The 18,778-nt window shown below is 39.3% G+C and overlaps 1 protein-coding gene and 1 non-coding gene across 2 annotated transcripts; one reads left to right on the forward strand and one right to left on the reverse strand.

Moving 5' to 3' along the window:
• Nucleotides 1-826: 826 nt before the first annotated feature.
• LOC110931692 (extensin-like) lies at nt 827-1,285 on the reverse strand. Its single transcript, XM_022175080.1, has one exon. The coding sequence runs from the start codon at nt 1,283-1,285 to the stop codon at nt 827-829; it is 459 nt and encodes a 152-aa protein (XP_022030772.1).
• Nucleotides 1,286-18,276: 16,991 nt separating this feature from the next.
• On the forward strand, nt 18,277-18,383 carry LOC118483079. The gene has a single exon (XR_004869556.1). It is a non-coding gene; the product is annotated as a small nucleolar RNA R71 (small nucleolar RNA).
• The last annotated feature ends 395 nt before the right edge of the window (nt 18,384-18,778 follow it).

Below are 18,778 nucleotides of genomic sequence, written 5' to 3' on the forward strand. Positions count from 1 at the left end.
TTGGGTAATTCCGGTACCGAAGTGCTGCCGAAGTGCCGTTTGATTGTAAACAGTTCCTGATCAATATATAAGGCATATTAAAGTGAATTAAGCTGTTTTCCCACATCTGTTTCTTAGTTTCCGCCTCTGAAACAGATTAGAACCCCTCTGATTGACTCGTTTCGGGTCCGTACACGATCCTACATAGCCCGTAGGCATTTCATCACTAAGGATGCTAATAATATGATCATCACATTGATGATACTAGCCATGATTCAACTTGATCATATAGGCTATAATACCTTGACGGCTAGTGTTGTTCCTTAAGCCACTCCGCCAGGAGTGTTAGCATTTTATGAATGCTAACAAGGATTAATTGTCTTAAGAGGGTTTACCAATATAGCCATGTTCGAATTGACATATAGGCAAGGTTAAACTATTAAGAAGATCTTTTGGAATTATTTAGCAGATCGATAACGTTCGAATAAAATCGAGACGATCGCTTGAACAATGATGTAATGAAATACATATATAATTAACAATAAATACTAATTCTAAAAGAAAGTTCTCATTAATTAATAAGGATTACATTATTGCCCTAAATGGTACTTAATTAACATAACTAGTTATCCTCGTAGGGACTAAATTAAAACAAGTCCTTGCAGGGACTAAATACTGAAATAAAGTGTCCATGCAGGGACTATTACTGGAATAAAAATGTCCACGCAGGGACTTAATTTAAATAAACAATTACAAGACAAGTAAAGAAAATCTTCAATCCTCATCATTCTTTCCCTTGATCAACTTTGTAAGTTTCTTAAAGAACTTACTTGTTTTCCTCTCGCTCCTATCCACTCGACATTGTATGTCGTCCACTCTTTCTAAGGCCTGAGTTAAGGCCTCTAGTTGTTGTTGTGGTAATTGTGGTTGTGGTTGTGGTTGTGGTGGTGGGGAGCAAGATACTGGTACCGATAAGCTGATATCCAATTGGGTAAGCAGGGGGGAAAGGGGAAGGATATAAAACGTTATACACGATCGCTTCAGCATATGGATTGTACGATGGCTCCCGGTAGTTGTAACCCATAGACGCTGATGGTTCAAATGGGTTATACCCAGTCGCAGCTGGGTAAGTAGGGATTGGGTTTTCAAAACCCGTTGGCGGCGGTGGTGGTGCAAAAGTAGCTGGTGTAGTATCAATCACCGGCGCAGGATTTGAGGGTCCACCAATTTGCGGATCCTCGGGGATATAGGGATAGTTGCTTGAAGCATGGGGAGAGCTAAACCGTGGCTCTCCTTGTACGGACATACGTGCGTTTCTTCTCCTCCTTGTTGGTTCTGGAGGTGGCGGAGGTGGTTGTTCCTCCACTAGTGGTTATGGTGGTGGCGGTGTTACCGCTTGTAGGTATGGCTCCTCTGGTGGAGGTGGTGGTGATGTGTTATGATAAGAAGGAGTATACCCCCACTTATATTGACCCCACCATTAGGCCCATTCGTCGAGGCCCCTGTAAGGCAATCCCGCAAAGAAGCGAAACCACTAGAAATATCAATGGGATGCGTAGGCGTCCCTGATGGCGGCATGACCGGATCTGGATCTTCGTCCACATCCATGTCTTGGTACTCTTCATGGTGCTCTTCTGGATCCAACTGGTTATGACCAGCCGAAGGGGTGTTTAAGTAGTCATTCAGGTCAAATTACCCTTGTGACTGGGAATGGGGTGAATGGTATGACTCATCCGAATGTTGTGGTCCAAACAAGTGTTGGTACGATGGCGAAGTGCTTAATGAAACAGATCGTTTTGCGGGTTCCATGGAGTGTCTCCAATCTTCAATCTTCAGAGGGATCAGAATCAAATGATGCGGATAGAAAGCGGCGGTGCGAAGGTCCCGCTTGACTAGATGGTCCACCTCGCATTGGACCTTTGCCGCGTCCACTTCCACGTACTCTTGGCGGCATTATGATAAGTAACCTGCCAAAAACAAAGAAAACAATATATATAAGCTAAATAAATATTAGGATTAATCCTAGGTCATTTAACTAGACTCGGAAGTCTAAGGAATGTGCTACTGTGACATTGAGATTAAACAAAAATGGCTAGTGTTTAATTCACTCAACGTTGGCTCTGATACCAACCTATCACACCCCGATATTTCCACATAACCCGGTGGGCCCGGTGGGGAGTATCGTGACGTAAGTTGATATCATTATAGTAAATAAACACAGAATAGCACAACAGAAGTCTTGGAATTAAATTAATATTACAAACCAAGTGATCAAAGTTCAAAATAATAATACAGACGGTTGTAATAAAAGGATCCACAGGCGGATCTAATATATGTACAAAATGATGTTCAACAGACTTTAGGCATCCTAAGGACTTTCAAGATCCTCTATTGATACCAAGCAGCTCCCAGCCTATTTGCGTATGGTACCTGTCACTTAGTCTTTTAAAAATACGTCAGTTTACACTGATAAATACAATTAACTGACACATTTTGAAAACATTTCCAAAACCGATTTAAGTGCACAAGGCGCATAAAAATCTTTTATAACTTGGGACAATTAAGAATTTTAATCTTGTACACAGTTTTACATGTTTATCAATACATATGGGGCCCAGTATAGAAACCGAGACATGATTAACTGACTTGCCACTTATAAACCCACAAAGGAGTTATCCCCAACTTGTGGATAAAATATATTTTAGCATTTTCATGTGTCAGGTGTATGCCTACACCCCGTGCATAGGTCGTGGCCATTAGTAACTTAAATGAGCCGAGGATATCCAGGACACGGTCGTTAACCCCCAATGTTTAAGTTATCAAACAAAACAGTTTAAAACGGGTTATGCAGATTTGATAGCCACAATCCGGCTAAGTGAACCCATACCCGACCAAGCGGTAATAATTTACCGTATCTCAAGCCCGTATAAGGGAAAATAAGTTAAAAGTATTTACCTGAGCTATAACTCGATTCAATGCAAGATTTAAACAACTCAGTCATATAATTCAGTAGACAAGCGTAGGTAGCTTTTACCGGAAGGCTCTAGTCTGGAATGATGGTAATATTAACCAATTAGAATGCTAACGGGTCCTATTTAAGTCATGGACTTAGATCGGCTAGCTTAAAGAATGAAAAACGGTACAATGCGCTAGATTAAGCGATGACCAGAATAGAATGTAGTTTAAACCCAACAAGTATGAAGACTTGTATAATATGGGTAAACTAATTACATTCTGGAAAATGAAGTTAAAATGAGAAGGTTAAACCCGTTTCGGTAAACTTATTGAAACTAGTTACATAAGTCGAACCGAACGCGTATAAGCATTATCGGGTAACTAGATGAGTCATATACATGTTCCATATGTCATTATACTTAAAACATGCTATAATATCAGTAGGGTATTAACATGTATGCCCGTTAAGGTTTTAAAATCGAATTAAGCCCCGTAAGGGCGTTTTGGTCATTTATGACTTATAAAAGGAGCTTGCAAGTAAACTGATGTTATGGTCATAAACATTCTACAAAAATAGTTAAATTATGATATAATATCAGTAGGATGTCAAATATATGTGCGGTTTATGCTTTATGACCAAACTATGCACCGTAGGGGCATTTTGGTCACACATAGTTTTGAGAACTTATTTGGGATTCTGAGTTCATGACTTATACCTACTGTAAAAATATTTAAAATGATTTATTAAATCAGTAGATAACAAGTCTTGGTTCATAAATATGGTTTAAAAGCATACTATGCGCCTAAACGGTGTTAAAGTCGTTAAATGACGATTTATGTGATCTTTAAGTAAATCTGATGTTATGACCAGCCTTGAATAGTTATATTATGTTATTTTTCATAACATATCAGTAAGTAAAAGTTTTTGCATGGTTATTATGTTTAAAACCCATTTTAAGTGCCATAAGGGCATTATCGTCATTTATCGGCATTATACAAGAACTTGAGGTTAAACTCAGTTTACAATCTGACCTAGCATCCCAGATAATACTAATTATACAATCATATCAGTAGGTAATGAGTTTTATCAAGAAATTATGATTAAAACTCATTTTACAAGTAAAGGGGTATTTTAGTCCTTTTAAAAGCATGATTTACGATTAATTATGCAAATTCAGTTTATAACCAGAATATTAACATCAAAACATGCTAAATATTTTTTACTTATCAGTACATAACTCATTTGCATGCTCATTTATATTTAAAACCTCATTTTTAAACAAAAGAGCATTTTAGTTAACATTAAGCATAAATTACGGAACTTGCAAAATAAACTCAGATTACTATATGACCATGTAATATAACCTCAGAGGGTTATACTACAATATAATATGATCACGAAGGAACCTTAAAACAGAATGAAACTATATTAATTTGGGTCAAAACTGAAAGTCAAAGCAGAAGTCAAACTTCGCGACTTTTGATTGCGAACCGACCCTAAACCTGGAATTAACGGGTTGAACATGTTTACACATATTCTAATAATTACTACCAAGTTATTAAAGTGATAAAACATTTTTTATAACATCTACATTATTATTTATGAATTATTTTAAAAACTGACTCGTTTGACTTTTTAAATTAATAACTTTGACCCGTCAATTGACCAAGCAAACGTGATTATTAGGAGGTGCTCTTTTGAGAGATTAACACCTACCTAATTACGATCATGTAGCCATGTTCGCCTCGAACAATGGCTGGACCATAATGGTCTAAGCTGAAAGTCAAAGCGTTTATCGAAAAACTTTGACTTTTGGCTTTTAAAAGCCTATAAAACGAAAAGCAGAGGCTAAGGACACTCACAAAGGGTTCTAGCTCGAAAACTTGACTGAAGTGGAGTCTCCTTTATGCCAGGAATCTCCAACAGAGTATTAGAAGTGAGAAAGAATGATTTTGAGAGGTGCAAGGAAATAAGGCTTCCAAGGACCCCTATTTATACTTGAACATAAATTCCTTAGATCATGCCAGGTGTTAGAGGGCTTCCAAGATCACCCCAAGTGTCTTGGCAGGTTTTAAAAACCATCAAAGAGCTCCAAGTTTCGAATTCATGAGTGTAGAAGTGGTTTGAGTGGTGAACAAGCATGCAACCAGCAACTGTCCAAACAATTCTGTGCAGATACACCCGTCGCGTCACGCGACGAGAAACAGGTGCGGCTGTCGCGTGATGCGACCCCCTGTGGTTTCAGCAAACCAAGTTTCTAACTTGGCAAGTTTAGTCCCTGGTCCCTAAAAGTTATTATAAGTTCCATTTTTAACACTTTTAACCCCTCTAAGCCATTATAAGATTTATATTTGGCACTTATGACCCTTCAATTTGGGTTGTAGGTATTCTTGGAAGTGTAACCAAACAACATTAAGCTTCGGGTTCTTTAAAAGGTCACTCAGATGTATAATTAAACATGTTGACGCTTTTTACCCTTAATTTCACAAACTTATGATTTAATTCACAAACGGTTTCGTACGTCCAACATGTAGCTCGTTAAAGGATACGAATACCGTAAAAGGTCATTCAGAGGCTTAGTTTAAGCATGTTGACACTTTTAGTCCATCCATATACATCCTTTCACATTTTGGCAACAATAGTCCTTCATAGTCAACATTTGACATCATTATGGTTTAGGACACGTGTCAACACATCATTGGAGATGATTTTACGAGGTGTTACAATAATTCAGCCTTAGCCTTTTGCCTACTCACATTCAGACCAATGAGATTACCCCACTCTGAAAACGGAGTAACCCTTCGGTAGCCACATACAATTAAATGAATTTACACATACTAACATACATGTGAAGGTTCGATCAACTTTTTCCAGCAGCAGCAGCCTCAATTGATCGAAAAAATGGCTTTTTCCCAATGTTCTTTGATCTGTCCTAAGACGGTGCCAGATGTGGTTGTTGCCTTGTTGCGCTAGGCAAGTTATTATATGTACATCTAACCTAATTACAACAATGCGTCAAAGTTGTCAAAGTAGTATGAGACATGAATAAATTATAGGAAAATAATGGTCTATCCAAGTTGTTGTGACGTTGCATCTAAAATCCAATTGTAATTTAACGACACATATATTATTTTCTTAAAATCCATGAGTTGCATCATGGATAGTTCTTACGCTTTATACATGCAAAAATCACTTAATAATTTTTTTCTTCACATATATCATATCCTCTTCAAGATAATTTCCTATTTGAAAATTTTCTTTATAAATCGCACCATTCGAATACAATGTATAATTTAGTAATTCTAATTTTAACATAATGTACTTTTCTTTTAATAACGGATTATACTAAGTATTAAAATTCCTATGTTTAAGAGTTTAATGTTTGTCTTTGATATAAAGAAAAAAATGTAATTATAAGATTTAATAATTTGTGTTGTGTAAGACTAGTGGGAAAGCCCGCGCGTTGCGGCGGGTGTCCCAACTGATATCGGATTCAATTATCATGCCTATTACGAACCACAACCCATTCCAGGTTTCTAACATTTTGTTCCATTTAACGAAAAAATAGCCGTAGAACTTATAGACACTTTTGTAAGTGCTTTAAATATATATTTACAACTAATTGGATGGATTATAAATTTCTTGATTTTATGATATAACTTACTTAAAGTAGTGAAGTATATAAAAGAAGGTATGCATTAGGTATTGCTAAAGGTACACCACCATCTGATGTCATCATACGGGATGGCGGTCGAAAAAATAGCTACAATGATCGTATGACTTTGTCAGTAACATGCCTCGTCACATCAATCGTGTAATTGAATCGGTTTAACAAATCGTGACATGCATCATCACATCAATCATTTTTGAATCAGTTTAACATCATAAAGCCCGCCCGATGTGTCATTACAACATGCCTTATGACTTGTGTGACCATTTCACTAGTTATACTGCCCACATAATATTTTTGGTGTGTAAATGGTGTCTCTTTGGCATCACCCGCATATATTTAATAAAGAACCGTGCAAAGCCATTAAAAAAATCACGGAAACTAATCCTTACATACATGTAAATAGTCCCATCATTTCATCTTTCCTTTCAAACTCGTTAATATAAACTAAATAAAAAGCATTCCGTTTCATCCTTTCTTCCTCTCATCCCATTTTGATTTTTCCAAACCAATGAACTAAACAAAGTTATTACAAAACATTCTATTCCATGAAACACTAAACACGAAGTCCTTTTAGCTTTAATTACCACACACATTGCTGATTCTTCTGAGAGACTGAGAGGAAGTCTCATCTTTGAAGACGGTCTCTTTTCTGATATAGTACTCAGACTTTGTTTCATTGAAGAAAGTAAAGGGTGAAGAAGCCACCGCAAGAGCTCGATTCTCTTGATTATGTCTCGTTTCGGCTCCTTAGCTAATTTGTTTTCAAGATCCCGAACCTACACATAAACAATCGAGTGAGTGCATGTTTTATCTCTTAGCACTAAAAAGCCTAATGGCAAGTAACTTGTAAGCTAAGTTGTGTACCTTTTCGTTGCGACGAGATTCGATCGGGGTATCGGTTCAATTCTTTAGGAATGGCAAAAAGCTTAAAGTGCTGACTTTAACTTTCCTTATCAAGTGAGGCAGTCTGTTTCCAACCAACAATTTGCATTCTTCTACGTATAACATAAGTAATTTTTGTTTTTAATGGCAATATTCTATATAAAATATAAATGTGCCAACAAGAAGCTGAAAAACCGGAGAAGCAATTGCAAGATAATATCTCTTAAGTTAAAATTACATCGCAGGTCCCAAACAAGACCACCAATTTTGAATCTACATCTGACCCATAAGAAAGAGTGCTTCTTCATGATGTTTGTCGTTAGTTGAGTTGGTCGTTAGTTGAGTCGGTATAACCCGTTTGTTGATTTCCAACCCGTTCCCAGTCTTCCAAATCGTTTGAGTAAAGCTTTTCCCACTCATTTGACCCCGCCATGTCACTAATACTGCCAGGCCGCTCTCTCAAAGGGATATCTAGCAACTGAGATTAGGCAATCAATATTAATCTACGAGACTTCCTTAGCCGCAAAACATGATACAAGAATGTGATCCATGACGTGATGTCGTAGTCACAATCAAATTTAATCCAATTACTACTAAATAGCTAGTGGCAAGTGGGTATCGAACACAGGGAGTTTGTTGAATATGTGTTATTTAGAATTGTATCTACGTTAACTAAAATTAAACTAATTGCAATAAAAAGTAAATTCAAGAGTTGGATTGTTGGTTTGATTGTTAAAACTAAGATTACCAATTAAATTGCAAAATGAAAATTGAGTTTGTAAACACTTTAGAGACAAATGACCATCCTAAGTTTCCGGTTTGCTTCAACGTTTGTGTTATCATCCACTAGAAAGAACTACATAGACATAGTTCATGTGTAATTACTTGTTGTGATAAAAGGGAACGAAGTACTCAGATTCCTAGAACGTGAGGTTATTACCCGATAACCAATTAACCCTTACCCAATCCTAATTCTACCCATGATATCTCGATTGCCAACTGCACCAAGAACGTATGGTTTCAAACTAGAATATCATAAGAATCAACAATTTACAAACAAGTAATCACACACCATAATAAACAAAACATAAATAACGTTTACCATTCTAGAAATATGGAATCAAAACACAACCGTCTTAAACAAAACCTTCAACCTAGGATGATCACCATAAAATTAGCCGGACATAGTTTGGTTGATCATCATAACATCCAAATTCGAGTTCATAAGCATCAAAAACAAGAACCAAATGTTTAGAATTGTTTTGAACCAGGTAGAACCAGCAAAAATCGCCCCTAGGATGATAAGAAAACGTCTAATGATGATTGCCAATCAAAAGCCACCATAAAACACCTTAAAAATGGGAGTTACACTTTTCCTCGCAGCCTCCACCGTAATTTACGGTATCCACCGTAAATTACGGTGGACTTCATGATGTTATGGTAGAACTCTACTGAGTTACGGCAGGAGATTATGAGTTTCAGGGCCACCGTAAATTACGGTGGCCACCGTAATTTACGGTGGAACCCTGACTTGTGTGTTTTGTTTCTTCATTCCTCCCACGCACGACCCGTTCATCTCCAAACCGTCCAAAGCTGCGTTTTATCCCTTTTTAGCTCCCGAACTGCACCTGACACATAAGCAACCGTAGTTATCTAATTCAAGATAATTACGCGGTTAAGTGAAGGATTAATTTGTCTTTTAACATGATTAAGGGTTGTCCTATGGACCACCCGTCACATCCCCACACTTACCCGTTGCTTGTCCCAAGCAACTCATCAAAACGTTCTCAAAACAAGTGATCAATGTAAACCAAGCATAAACATGTAGTCCTTTTACTAACCCCTTTTTAACAAACAAAATAATGCACCCTCACTATGTCTCTCCTCTCGGTAACAAGTAAGCACTAGCAATATGAGCTAGACACACAAAGGCTAACAGGCGGTTGCACAACCATAGGCTTGTACCTAAATCAATCCTTCTCCTAAAACATGCCAAACATGAATGCAAATCAAAGGGACTTTCAAGGTTGTAACGTGGCTAGGTGTATGGGTAGGAAATGGAATATATATGAAGTAGCAAAAACTTAACCTGGTCTCTTTATTACACAAAGAATAAACAAACAACTAACTTAACTACTATATACAAGACAACTAAACATCATTTTTTTTTTCATTGCTTTTTCTCTCTTTTTTTTTTGTTTTTTTTTCAAAGCAAACATACAAAATAACATCAAAAATATCTACAAACTACTCAACTACTACTAATACTCTAAGACCAGGTCAAGTTGGGTAAATTTATAGGTCACTAGCTAGGGGGAAACAAACGATAGGCTTTTAGGCGCAAAAGTGGGCAACTAAATGTCCAAACCCCCGCCCCTCTCGCAACCATGCTCATATATATAATTTATGAGGTCCAACCCCCCAAATCCCACACTCACACACACTAAAGACGAGGCTACCTAAATGCCCTTATCCTTTTTGCATTCATATTCGACTAAGGACTCAAACCGTATCAAGGCACAAGTTCTAATGCACCCCCACCCGTAGCCACTCTCATCAAAGATAAGTATTATTTATTTACATGTGTGGCTTCAACTCTCACCAAGAATAAAAGGGTATCAAGGGTTGCCGGTGCATCAATTGGGGTTAATCTAGGGTGTTCAAATTCTCACATTGTTTTGCTTGATTTAAATTTTTTTTTTCAAAAGCTTCAAAAATTTCCCCCCATCCTCACACTTGGGATACATTGACCCTAATGTATGGTTTTAGGAGGACTTGATCACTAACCATCTTTCACATCACCCAAAAGCTCAACACTCAAACCACAAATTTCTTTTTGGTATTTTCATTTTATATTTTTTTATGTTTTTCTTCTTTTAAAGACAAAACACCACCAACTAGCACCAACCCAAACGTAACATAACAACTAACAAACTAACACCACCCAACCACCCGACCATAAACAAAACAAGATAACAAATATTCACAAAATATACAAGGAAGGAACACGACCTGACTAGTAATAGCGTGGCTGTGGAGGCCCAAAAATGGAAGACATCATGTCATTCCATTCTCCAAATGCAAATGAATCGCTACTACTCCCACCTTGTTGTGGAGCTCCTTCTTGTTGGCGCGGGTCGATCCATTGTGAATGATGAAGCTGCGGGGTCGGATACGACACACTACCATCGTAAGATGGTAGAGACGCGTAATCCACATGTTGTGGATCCACAACCACCGGCCGCCCGGCGTGCCAATCTGCATGCAATCTTCTTGCTTGGTCATCATGGTATCGGTTGTTCATTTCCAATTCATGGGAATACGCATGTGTGCGATTCCACGTCTCTTGACGATCAAAGCTATGTTTCAAAGACCGCTCTATGCTTGCACTCATCATCGTGTTTTGATAAAATAACGTCCTCTCCGAACCCGACCATGATTCAAAAATGGAAGCAGGAGGACGTTGATTCTCTATAACCTCTTGCATAGTGCCCTCATAAGCCCACCCGGGTTCATAAGAACGCTCCGTGTAATCGTAGAAAGCACCACCATAACCTCCACCCGGGCCCCCTTGCCCTACATTCACATTCACACCACCTTGCGGTTCCTCTTCATAATCCTCATCCCCACTCGGGACTTCCGCATCACTTTCAGGTTCTTCCTCCTCACCCGGTAGAAGATCTCTCGCATCTACCTTTAATGCCCGCCATCGTTGACCCTCCGATTTGAGTTTATGAAACCGCTCCGATTGAGTATAGGTCCACCCAATACCCATTTTTTGTAAAGTAAAAGGCTGATGCCTTTTCGGGTGTCTCATATCTTCTGAAGTGATTGCCTTTTGCTGTTTCATCAAACCCGTGATGATCCGGCAATATGGAACAATATCTCTCTTCAACTTATTCCGACAAATCCAGAGATGGTTCATAATCAAATATCGGATTGGAAAACGCGGACCCCCATGAAGTAACGAATATATGACGGGTACCTCCGGGTACCTCACTTGCTCTTTATCCCCTCTTCGCGGAATGACATTTAGAATGCAAATGGCTAACAACAATTTCGCTTCGATTTTTAGGTTCTTCCGATACAAGACTCCATGATAAGTACCGGGCAAAAACAATGCCGCTAACATGTCATTCCAACGAGGATGCTTCTCCGGCTTCACCAAAAGATCATCAAGACTAGAAATTACATAATCACGAGCCGGAAGGCTATCATATTTCCCAAGCTTCTTTAACGTGTCAAAAGACATCTCTACCGGAATCCCATGCACTGTACCGATTAATTTCATTCGGGACGGCTTGTCATATGTGTTGCGCTTAAGAGTCGCCATCCATTCTTGAATTTCATCCATGAATAAGTTCTTGCTATCCTTGTCATAGCAACTCAAAGTCGATTCCCATCCTAAAGCGCGGAATTTGGCAAACACACCAAACGGGCCAAATTCAACTTCTCTCACCTCCCTTTCACAAATGAAACCCTCCGCCTTGTTTTTCAATCTATTCATGCTATCATGGTATAAAGTTGGCTGTCATTCTTCCGGTTACTCATCCAATGGACCCGACTCCCACTTTCGCTTATCAGCCGGGTTCAAATATACCATCTCTTCATCATCACTTTCGCTCTCGTTAATCCTACCCAAATACTGCCTCTTCTTTGGTTGCACTTCCGGCTGTTTGCCCTTTCCTTTATACGAAGAGGATGAACTAGCTCCCGCTCTCTCTTTCGTTTTGACCATTTTCCTACACACATAGAGCAAACAACACAACACAACCAATACACAAAAATTAGTCCTTTCTCCCAAAAACATCCCCACACTTGCTTGTTACTATGGTTGTAGATGTTAGTGAACCCACAATTTTATAAATCCTTTTCAAAAAAATTGGGCATGGTGTCTCTACAATGTAGAGATTCCCAAAAGTTCACTACTTTAATCACAAATCATACATTACAACCCATAACCATGTTCAAATAAACATTTTCATGACAAAATCTAAGAACATGCAAGTGGGTATGAACAAGTAACAAAAATAACCTTCTTTCTCACAATGCATCAACAAAATATAGTAAATAAACTTCATACCTTTGTTTGAAGATGTAAGAAACACAAATGAAGCAAGAACTTCAAAAACCCCCAAAATTTTCGGACCTAGGGTTTATGATTCAGACCTGAAAACTTCGTTTTTTCGCAAATTTCTTAGCAAAATCAGAGAGTACGTGAAAAATTAGTCAAGATAGACCTAGATTTCACGTGATTTGACTGAGAATTGAAGAAGATATGAGGGGTTGAAGGTTGAAGAAGGCTATGGATCTTGTGGGGTTTAGATGAAAGTGATGGGTAATGTTTGTGGTGAAGGAAGAATGAAAGAGAAGGAGTGGCTAGGGAGTATTCACGTGACTGATTATTATTTTTTTTTATGTAACGCATGAACCAAAACGACCGAGAGTCTCGCCAGGTCCACCGTAAATTATGGTGTGGACCGTAAATTACGGTGTGGACCGTAAATTACGGTGGATGCTGGCCAATAAATCCCACTGTAACTTAGTAGCGAAATACCGTAAAGGACAAAATTTTTCACTGGCCACCGTAACTTACGGTGCCACCGTAAATTACGGTGGATGCTGGGCATATCTGGTTTGCTAAGAATTGTTATTTTAAGTGTCATTTTTTTATATTTTTTTCAGTTTTTTCGATTTTTTGTGTGTTTTTAAATTTTTTCAAAAACATGTAAAAATCACCCTACCCCCTCGAAAGTCCCGTGTTGTCCTCAACACAATGTTAGAGTAATTCGTGACCCGAATATCCCCACACTTGTTTCAAACACGGATTTCAAGGAAATACGGTAATTGTGCAAACTATACAAAACAAAACAAAATGAAATGCTACTATTTACACTACAAACCTGGGCCTCTCATGGTTGTTCCTCATCGACCGGGAATAGAATGTAGCCCACTTTGTCAAGCTCCAAGTTGTTTATGTCATTCCTTCCAAGTACGGCTTCAACTGATGACCGTTCACCGTTTGTTGTTTATTCGTTTGCTCATCTTGGATGTCTACATCACCAAACCTCCCAACTCTTCGGACAACATAAGGACCCATCCATTTACTTTTAAGTTTTCCCGCGAACATCTTCAACCTCGAATTGTACAACCACACCTTTTGACCCACTTCGAAGTTCTTTTTCTTTATTTTTGCATCATGAACTTTCTTCAGTTTGTCTTTGTATGCGGATGCACACTCATAGGCTTGATCTCGTATTTCCTTAATCTCATTCAATTGTAGCTTTCTCGCCCAACCCGCTTCGTCATAGTTTGTGTTCACCGTTTTAATCGCCCAATATGCCCGATGTGCTAACTCCATAGGCAAATGACACCCTTTTCCGTACACCATTCGATAAGGAGTTGTATCAAGTGGAGTTTTGTAGGCCGTTCGATAAGCCCACAACGCGTCATCAAGCTTGCTTGACCAATCTTTCCGATCCGTTCTTACCGTCTTCATTAAAATCTCTTTAATTTACCGGTTAGACACTTCCACTTGACCACTCATTTGCGGATGGTACGGTGTAGCAACTCGGTGGTTCACATTATATCTTTTTAGCAATTTCCCAAATTTGAAGTTCTTAAAATGTGAACCGCCATCACTTATTATCACCCTAGGCACACCGAATCGAGCAAAAATATTGGATTGCACAAACTTACATACAACGGAGTGATCGTTGGTCCTCGTAGCGATAGCTTCAATCCATTTTGAAACGTAATCAACCGCAACCAATATGTACAAGAACCCATTTGAGTTTGGAAAAGGACCCATGAAGTCTATTCCCCAAACATCAAATACCTCCACTACCAAAATTGGTTGTAACGGCATTTCATCCCGCTTCGAAATGCTTCCCACTCGTTGATAATTGATACAATTTCGGGCATACTCGCAGGAATCCTTGAAAATCATGGGCCAATAAAACCCACTAGATAACACCCGATAACCTGTCTTGTTCCCACTAAAATGCCCTCCACATGCCGATGAATGAGCATGGGTCAAAATCTCTAAAACTTCAGTTTCGGGAACACATCTTCTTATCACTTGATCGGGTCTGATTTTGAACAAATCCGGTTCATCCCATATGTATTGTTTAACTTGACTCAAGAATTGTTGTCGTCTCTTCTTCGTCCAATGATTCGGAATTGCACCCTTGGCCAAATAGTTCACATAATGGGCCTACCAAGGTGCAACAAAAGTAGAGACGGCTAACAATTGCTCGTCGGGAAACCGTTCATTAATCTCACTCGGGTCATCAACACCTTCCAATGGGATCCGGGACAAATCAACAACATTTTCACATCCCTTTTTGTCCCGAATCTCAAGATCAAATTCTTGCAACAAAAGCACCCAACGAATCAACCGGGGCTTTGCGTCCTTCTTTTCCATCAAATATCGGTTCGCACTATGATCCGAATACACTATCACCTTGCTCCCCCAAATGTAAGACCTAAACTTGTCCAAAGCATATACCACCACTAATAATTCTTTCTCGGTCGTGGTGTAATTGAGTTGCGCCTCGGACAAAGTTTTGCTTGCATAATATATCACCACCGGTTTCTTATCGACCCTTAGACCCAAAACCGCTCCAATAGTCGTGTCGCTAGCATCACACATAATTGCAAAAGGCTTTGACCAATCCGGTGGTTGCAAGATAGGAGCCTTCACCAACTGTTCCTTCAACACATAAAACGTTTGCAAACATTCATCAGTAAAATCAAATGGAATACCTTTCAATAATAAGTTACATAAAGGTTTTGTAATTACACTAAAACCCTTAATAAACCTTCTATAGAACCCCGCGTGTCCCAAAAATGATCTCACCCCCTTAACATTCTTTGGTGGGGGTAGAGATGAAATTACCCGAATCTTGGCTTTATCTACCTCCATCCCCCGGTCTGATATCACATGCCCCAACACAATACCCTCTTGAACCATAAAATGGCTCTTTTCCCAACTTAGGACCAAGTTTGTCTCCACACACCTTTTCAAAACTTTTTCTAACTCATCGAGACAAGAGTCAAAACTTGGACCAAAAATGGAAAAATCATCCATAAACACTTCAAGAGACTCCCCGACCATGTCCGAAAATATACTCATCATACATCTTTGGAACGTGGCGGGGGCGTTACATAGTCCAAATGGCATTCGCCGAAAAGCAAATGTACCATATGGACATGTAAACGTGGTTTTATGTTGGTCGTCCGGGTGAATAGCAATTTGGTTATATCCCGAGTACCCATCCAAAAAACAATAATATTTTTGACCAGAAAGTTTTTCAATTATTTGGTTAATGAAGGGTAACGGGAAATGGTCTTTGGAGGTAGCAGCGTTTAGTTTTCTATAGTCAATGCAAACTCGCCACCCGGTTACCGGGCGGGTGGCAATTTGCTCACCTTGCTCGTCTTTTACTACCTGGATGCCGGATTTTTTAGGCACTACCTGAGTCGGACTTACCCATGCACTATCAGAAATGGGATAAATGATCCCCGCATCCAACCACTTGATAACCTCTTTCTTGACCACCTCTCTCAAGTTTGGATTCAATCTTCTTTGTGTTTCACGGGTCGGCTTTGCATCCTCACTTGTAATAATTTTGTGCATTACAATGGATGGACTAATACCTTTTAAATCGGCTATCGTCCACCCAATTGCCGCCTTGTGAGCCTTCAACACCCGTATCAACTCCTCTTCTTGAGTTACCGCCAAATTGGAAGCAATGATCACCGGTAAAGTGTCATTCTCCCCCAAAAATGCATATTTTAGGTGCTTTGGTAGCTCTTTCAATTCCACACTTGGTGGACATTCCAAGGAAGGCTTTGTACCCGAGTCGATTTCCACCGGTAAGGTATCCGTTTGGTGGGTCCATGGCGGTCTTCCTTCTCTCACCGCAAGAGCCTCTTGCTCCTTCACCTCATTTTCCAACTCGCATGCATGCACCTGCAAAGATACATCACAAACTCAAGACCCCAAAATTTCCTCTTCGAACTCCTTCGGGTCGTATCCATCTATGAAATCTGCTAGAAAACACTCATCACCATAAACGTTAGTACCATTAGTAAAAACATTTAATCTCATCTTTCTATTACCGAATGGCATGTCGACCGTACCATATCGACAATCAATAACGGCATGTGCGGTGTTCAAAAACGGCCGACCCAAAATAACATTTTGTTGTTGAATTGGGTCAGCGGATGAGTAATCTAGCACAAGAAAATCTACGGGATAGTAAAACTCATCAACCTTAACTATCACATCCCGTACGATACCCCGGGGAAGTTTGTGAGACAAATCGGCTAGCATAACCGTTGTCTCAACCCGCTTCAATGGTCCAAAATCGTATTGATCATATAACCCCCCCCGGTAGGATACTTACTCCGGCTCCAAGATCCAATAATGCCCTCGCGGTTTGAAAATTTCCAACTTGGATGTTTATTAGAGGCGTTCCCGGATCTTGTAGCTTAGGAGGAAGATCTCCTTTCAAGACCGCACTTACCCGCTCTGTCAAGTCTACCAATTTAGGCACTTTTTGTTGCCTCTTTTGGGTACACAATTCTTTTAAAAACTTGGCGTAAGCGGGTACCTATTTGATAGCTTCAAGTAAAGGAAGATTAATTTTAACCTGTTTAAAAACCTCCCACATTTCCTCTTTTTGAGGACCCCGTTTTGAAATAAAATTCTTTCTACCCAGATCTAATAAAGTCGAGGGAAATGGTACTTCACTAGATCCCTCACCCTCATTTATCTTTTCTTTTTCTTTATTAATTTCGGGTTTTTCAAAATTGGGGTTTTTTAGAAGAAACAGTAGGTGGTTCGTTTTCTTCCTCGCTATCTTGACCTGTGATATCTTCAACCACCCCATCAACCAAATCCGGTGAAGGATTGGTTTTATACTCTTTCCCACTTCTCAAAACACTTACATGGTGAATATTAACATTATTACCTCTTGAAGTACTATGAGACGGGTTTACCTTAGTGTCGCTTGGTAATTGACCTTTGCTTTTCTTCAATTCTGACACTTCGGTTGCAAGTTGACCCATTTGGGTGGTCAAAGTTTGAATCGCTTTGTCTCGGGCCTCGTCTTTTTGTATGCGAGCGTCATCCATTTGGTTCCTCTTTTGCATTTCCGCTTGCATGCTCTTCAACATATCCATCATTTCATTTCCACCCAATGACTCCCCTTGTTCTTGACCCGTTTGATATTGCCTTTGGTATCCTTGGTTGTTCCCACCTCTATATCCACTTTGATTGTTGTAAGGTTGGCGTGAACCATAGTTACCTTGGTTACCTTGGAAATTCGGGTTTGCTTGATTTGAAGGGTTCCCATAACGAAAGTTTGGGTGGTTCCTCAACCCGGGGTGGTAAGTGTTAGAATTCATGTTGAAGTTTCTACCACCCCCTCCTTGACCTTGCAAAGCATTCACCTCTTCATATTGCCCTTCCACCATTCCTTGGCAATTTTTAGTCGCATGACCTATTTCATTGCAAATAGCACAAACATCATAAATTTGGTTAGAAGTTTGTACATTACCATCATCAACTGCATACACTTGAGTTCGGGTAATGGCCGGTCGTGCTCTCCTTGATGTTTGAGCTTTTCTCTTTGATGTAATGGCCATTTGTTCCAAGAACTCCCAATCGTCATGCTCATAGTTTCTGCCAAAAGTCCCATTTGTGATGGACATTAGATCACGCGCATCTTCGGCACACAACCCCTCATGGAAAGCATTCATCAATTCCGAAAGTTCAATTCCATGATGCGGGCAATTCTTGATCATCATATTAAAGCGCTCAAAGGCTTCATGAAACATTTCTCATTGTTGTTGTTGGAAACTCCTCAACCCCTTCCTATCATCATTGGTCTTTTGGGCGGTATAAAATTCATCTAAGAAAATTTGTTGCATCTCCGCCCAAGTATAAATAGATGTCGAAGGCAAAGTGTAGAACCACTTCTTTGCCTTATCCTCCAAAGAAAATTGAAACAAGACCAACTTTATATCATCGGCCGAAAAACCTTGATTCCCAAGAGTATTGCAAATTGAGTCATAGGCCTCCAAATGGAAATAAGGCTCCTCCGTTGCTAGACCCTTATATTTCGGCAAACTTTGTAAGGAGTTAGTCCTTACTTCAAAAGTTCTTCCTTGGTTGTTATGAGGAATAATGTAACAACCCTCGTCAAAAACCATTATTTATTATAGTATTTTATTCAATAAGAAAACCTAATTAAGACACCCAAATGATTCTGCACAAA

This window comes from Helianthus annuus, chromosome 1 (assembly GCF_002127325.2).
Source record: "Helianthus annuus cultivar XRQ/B chromosome 1, HanXRQr2.0-SUNRISE, whole genome shotgun sequence".
NCBI classification, from domain to species: domain Eukaryota; kingdom Viridiplantae; phylum Streptophyta; class Magnoliopsida; order Asterales; family Asteraceae; genus Helianthus; species Helianthus annuus.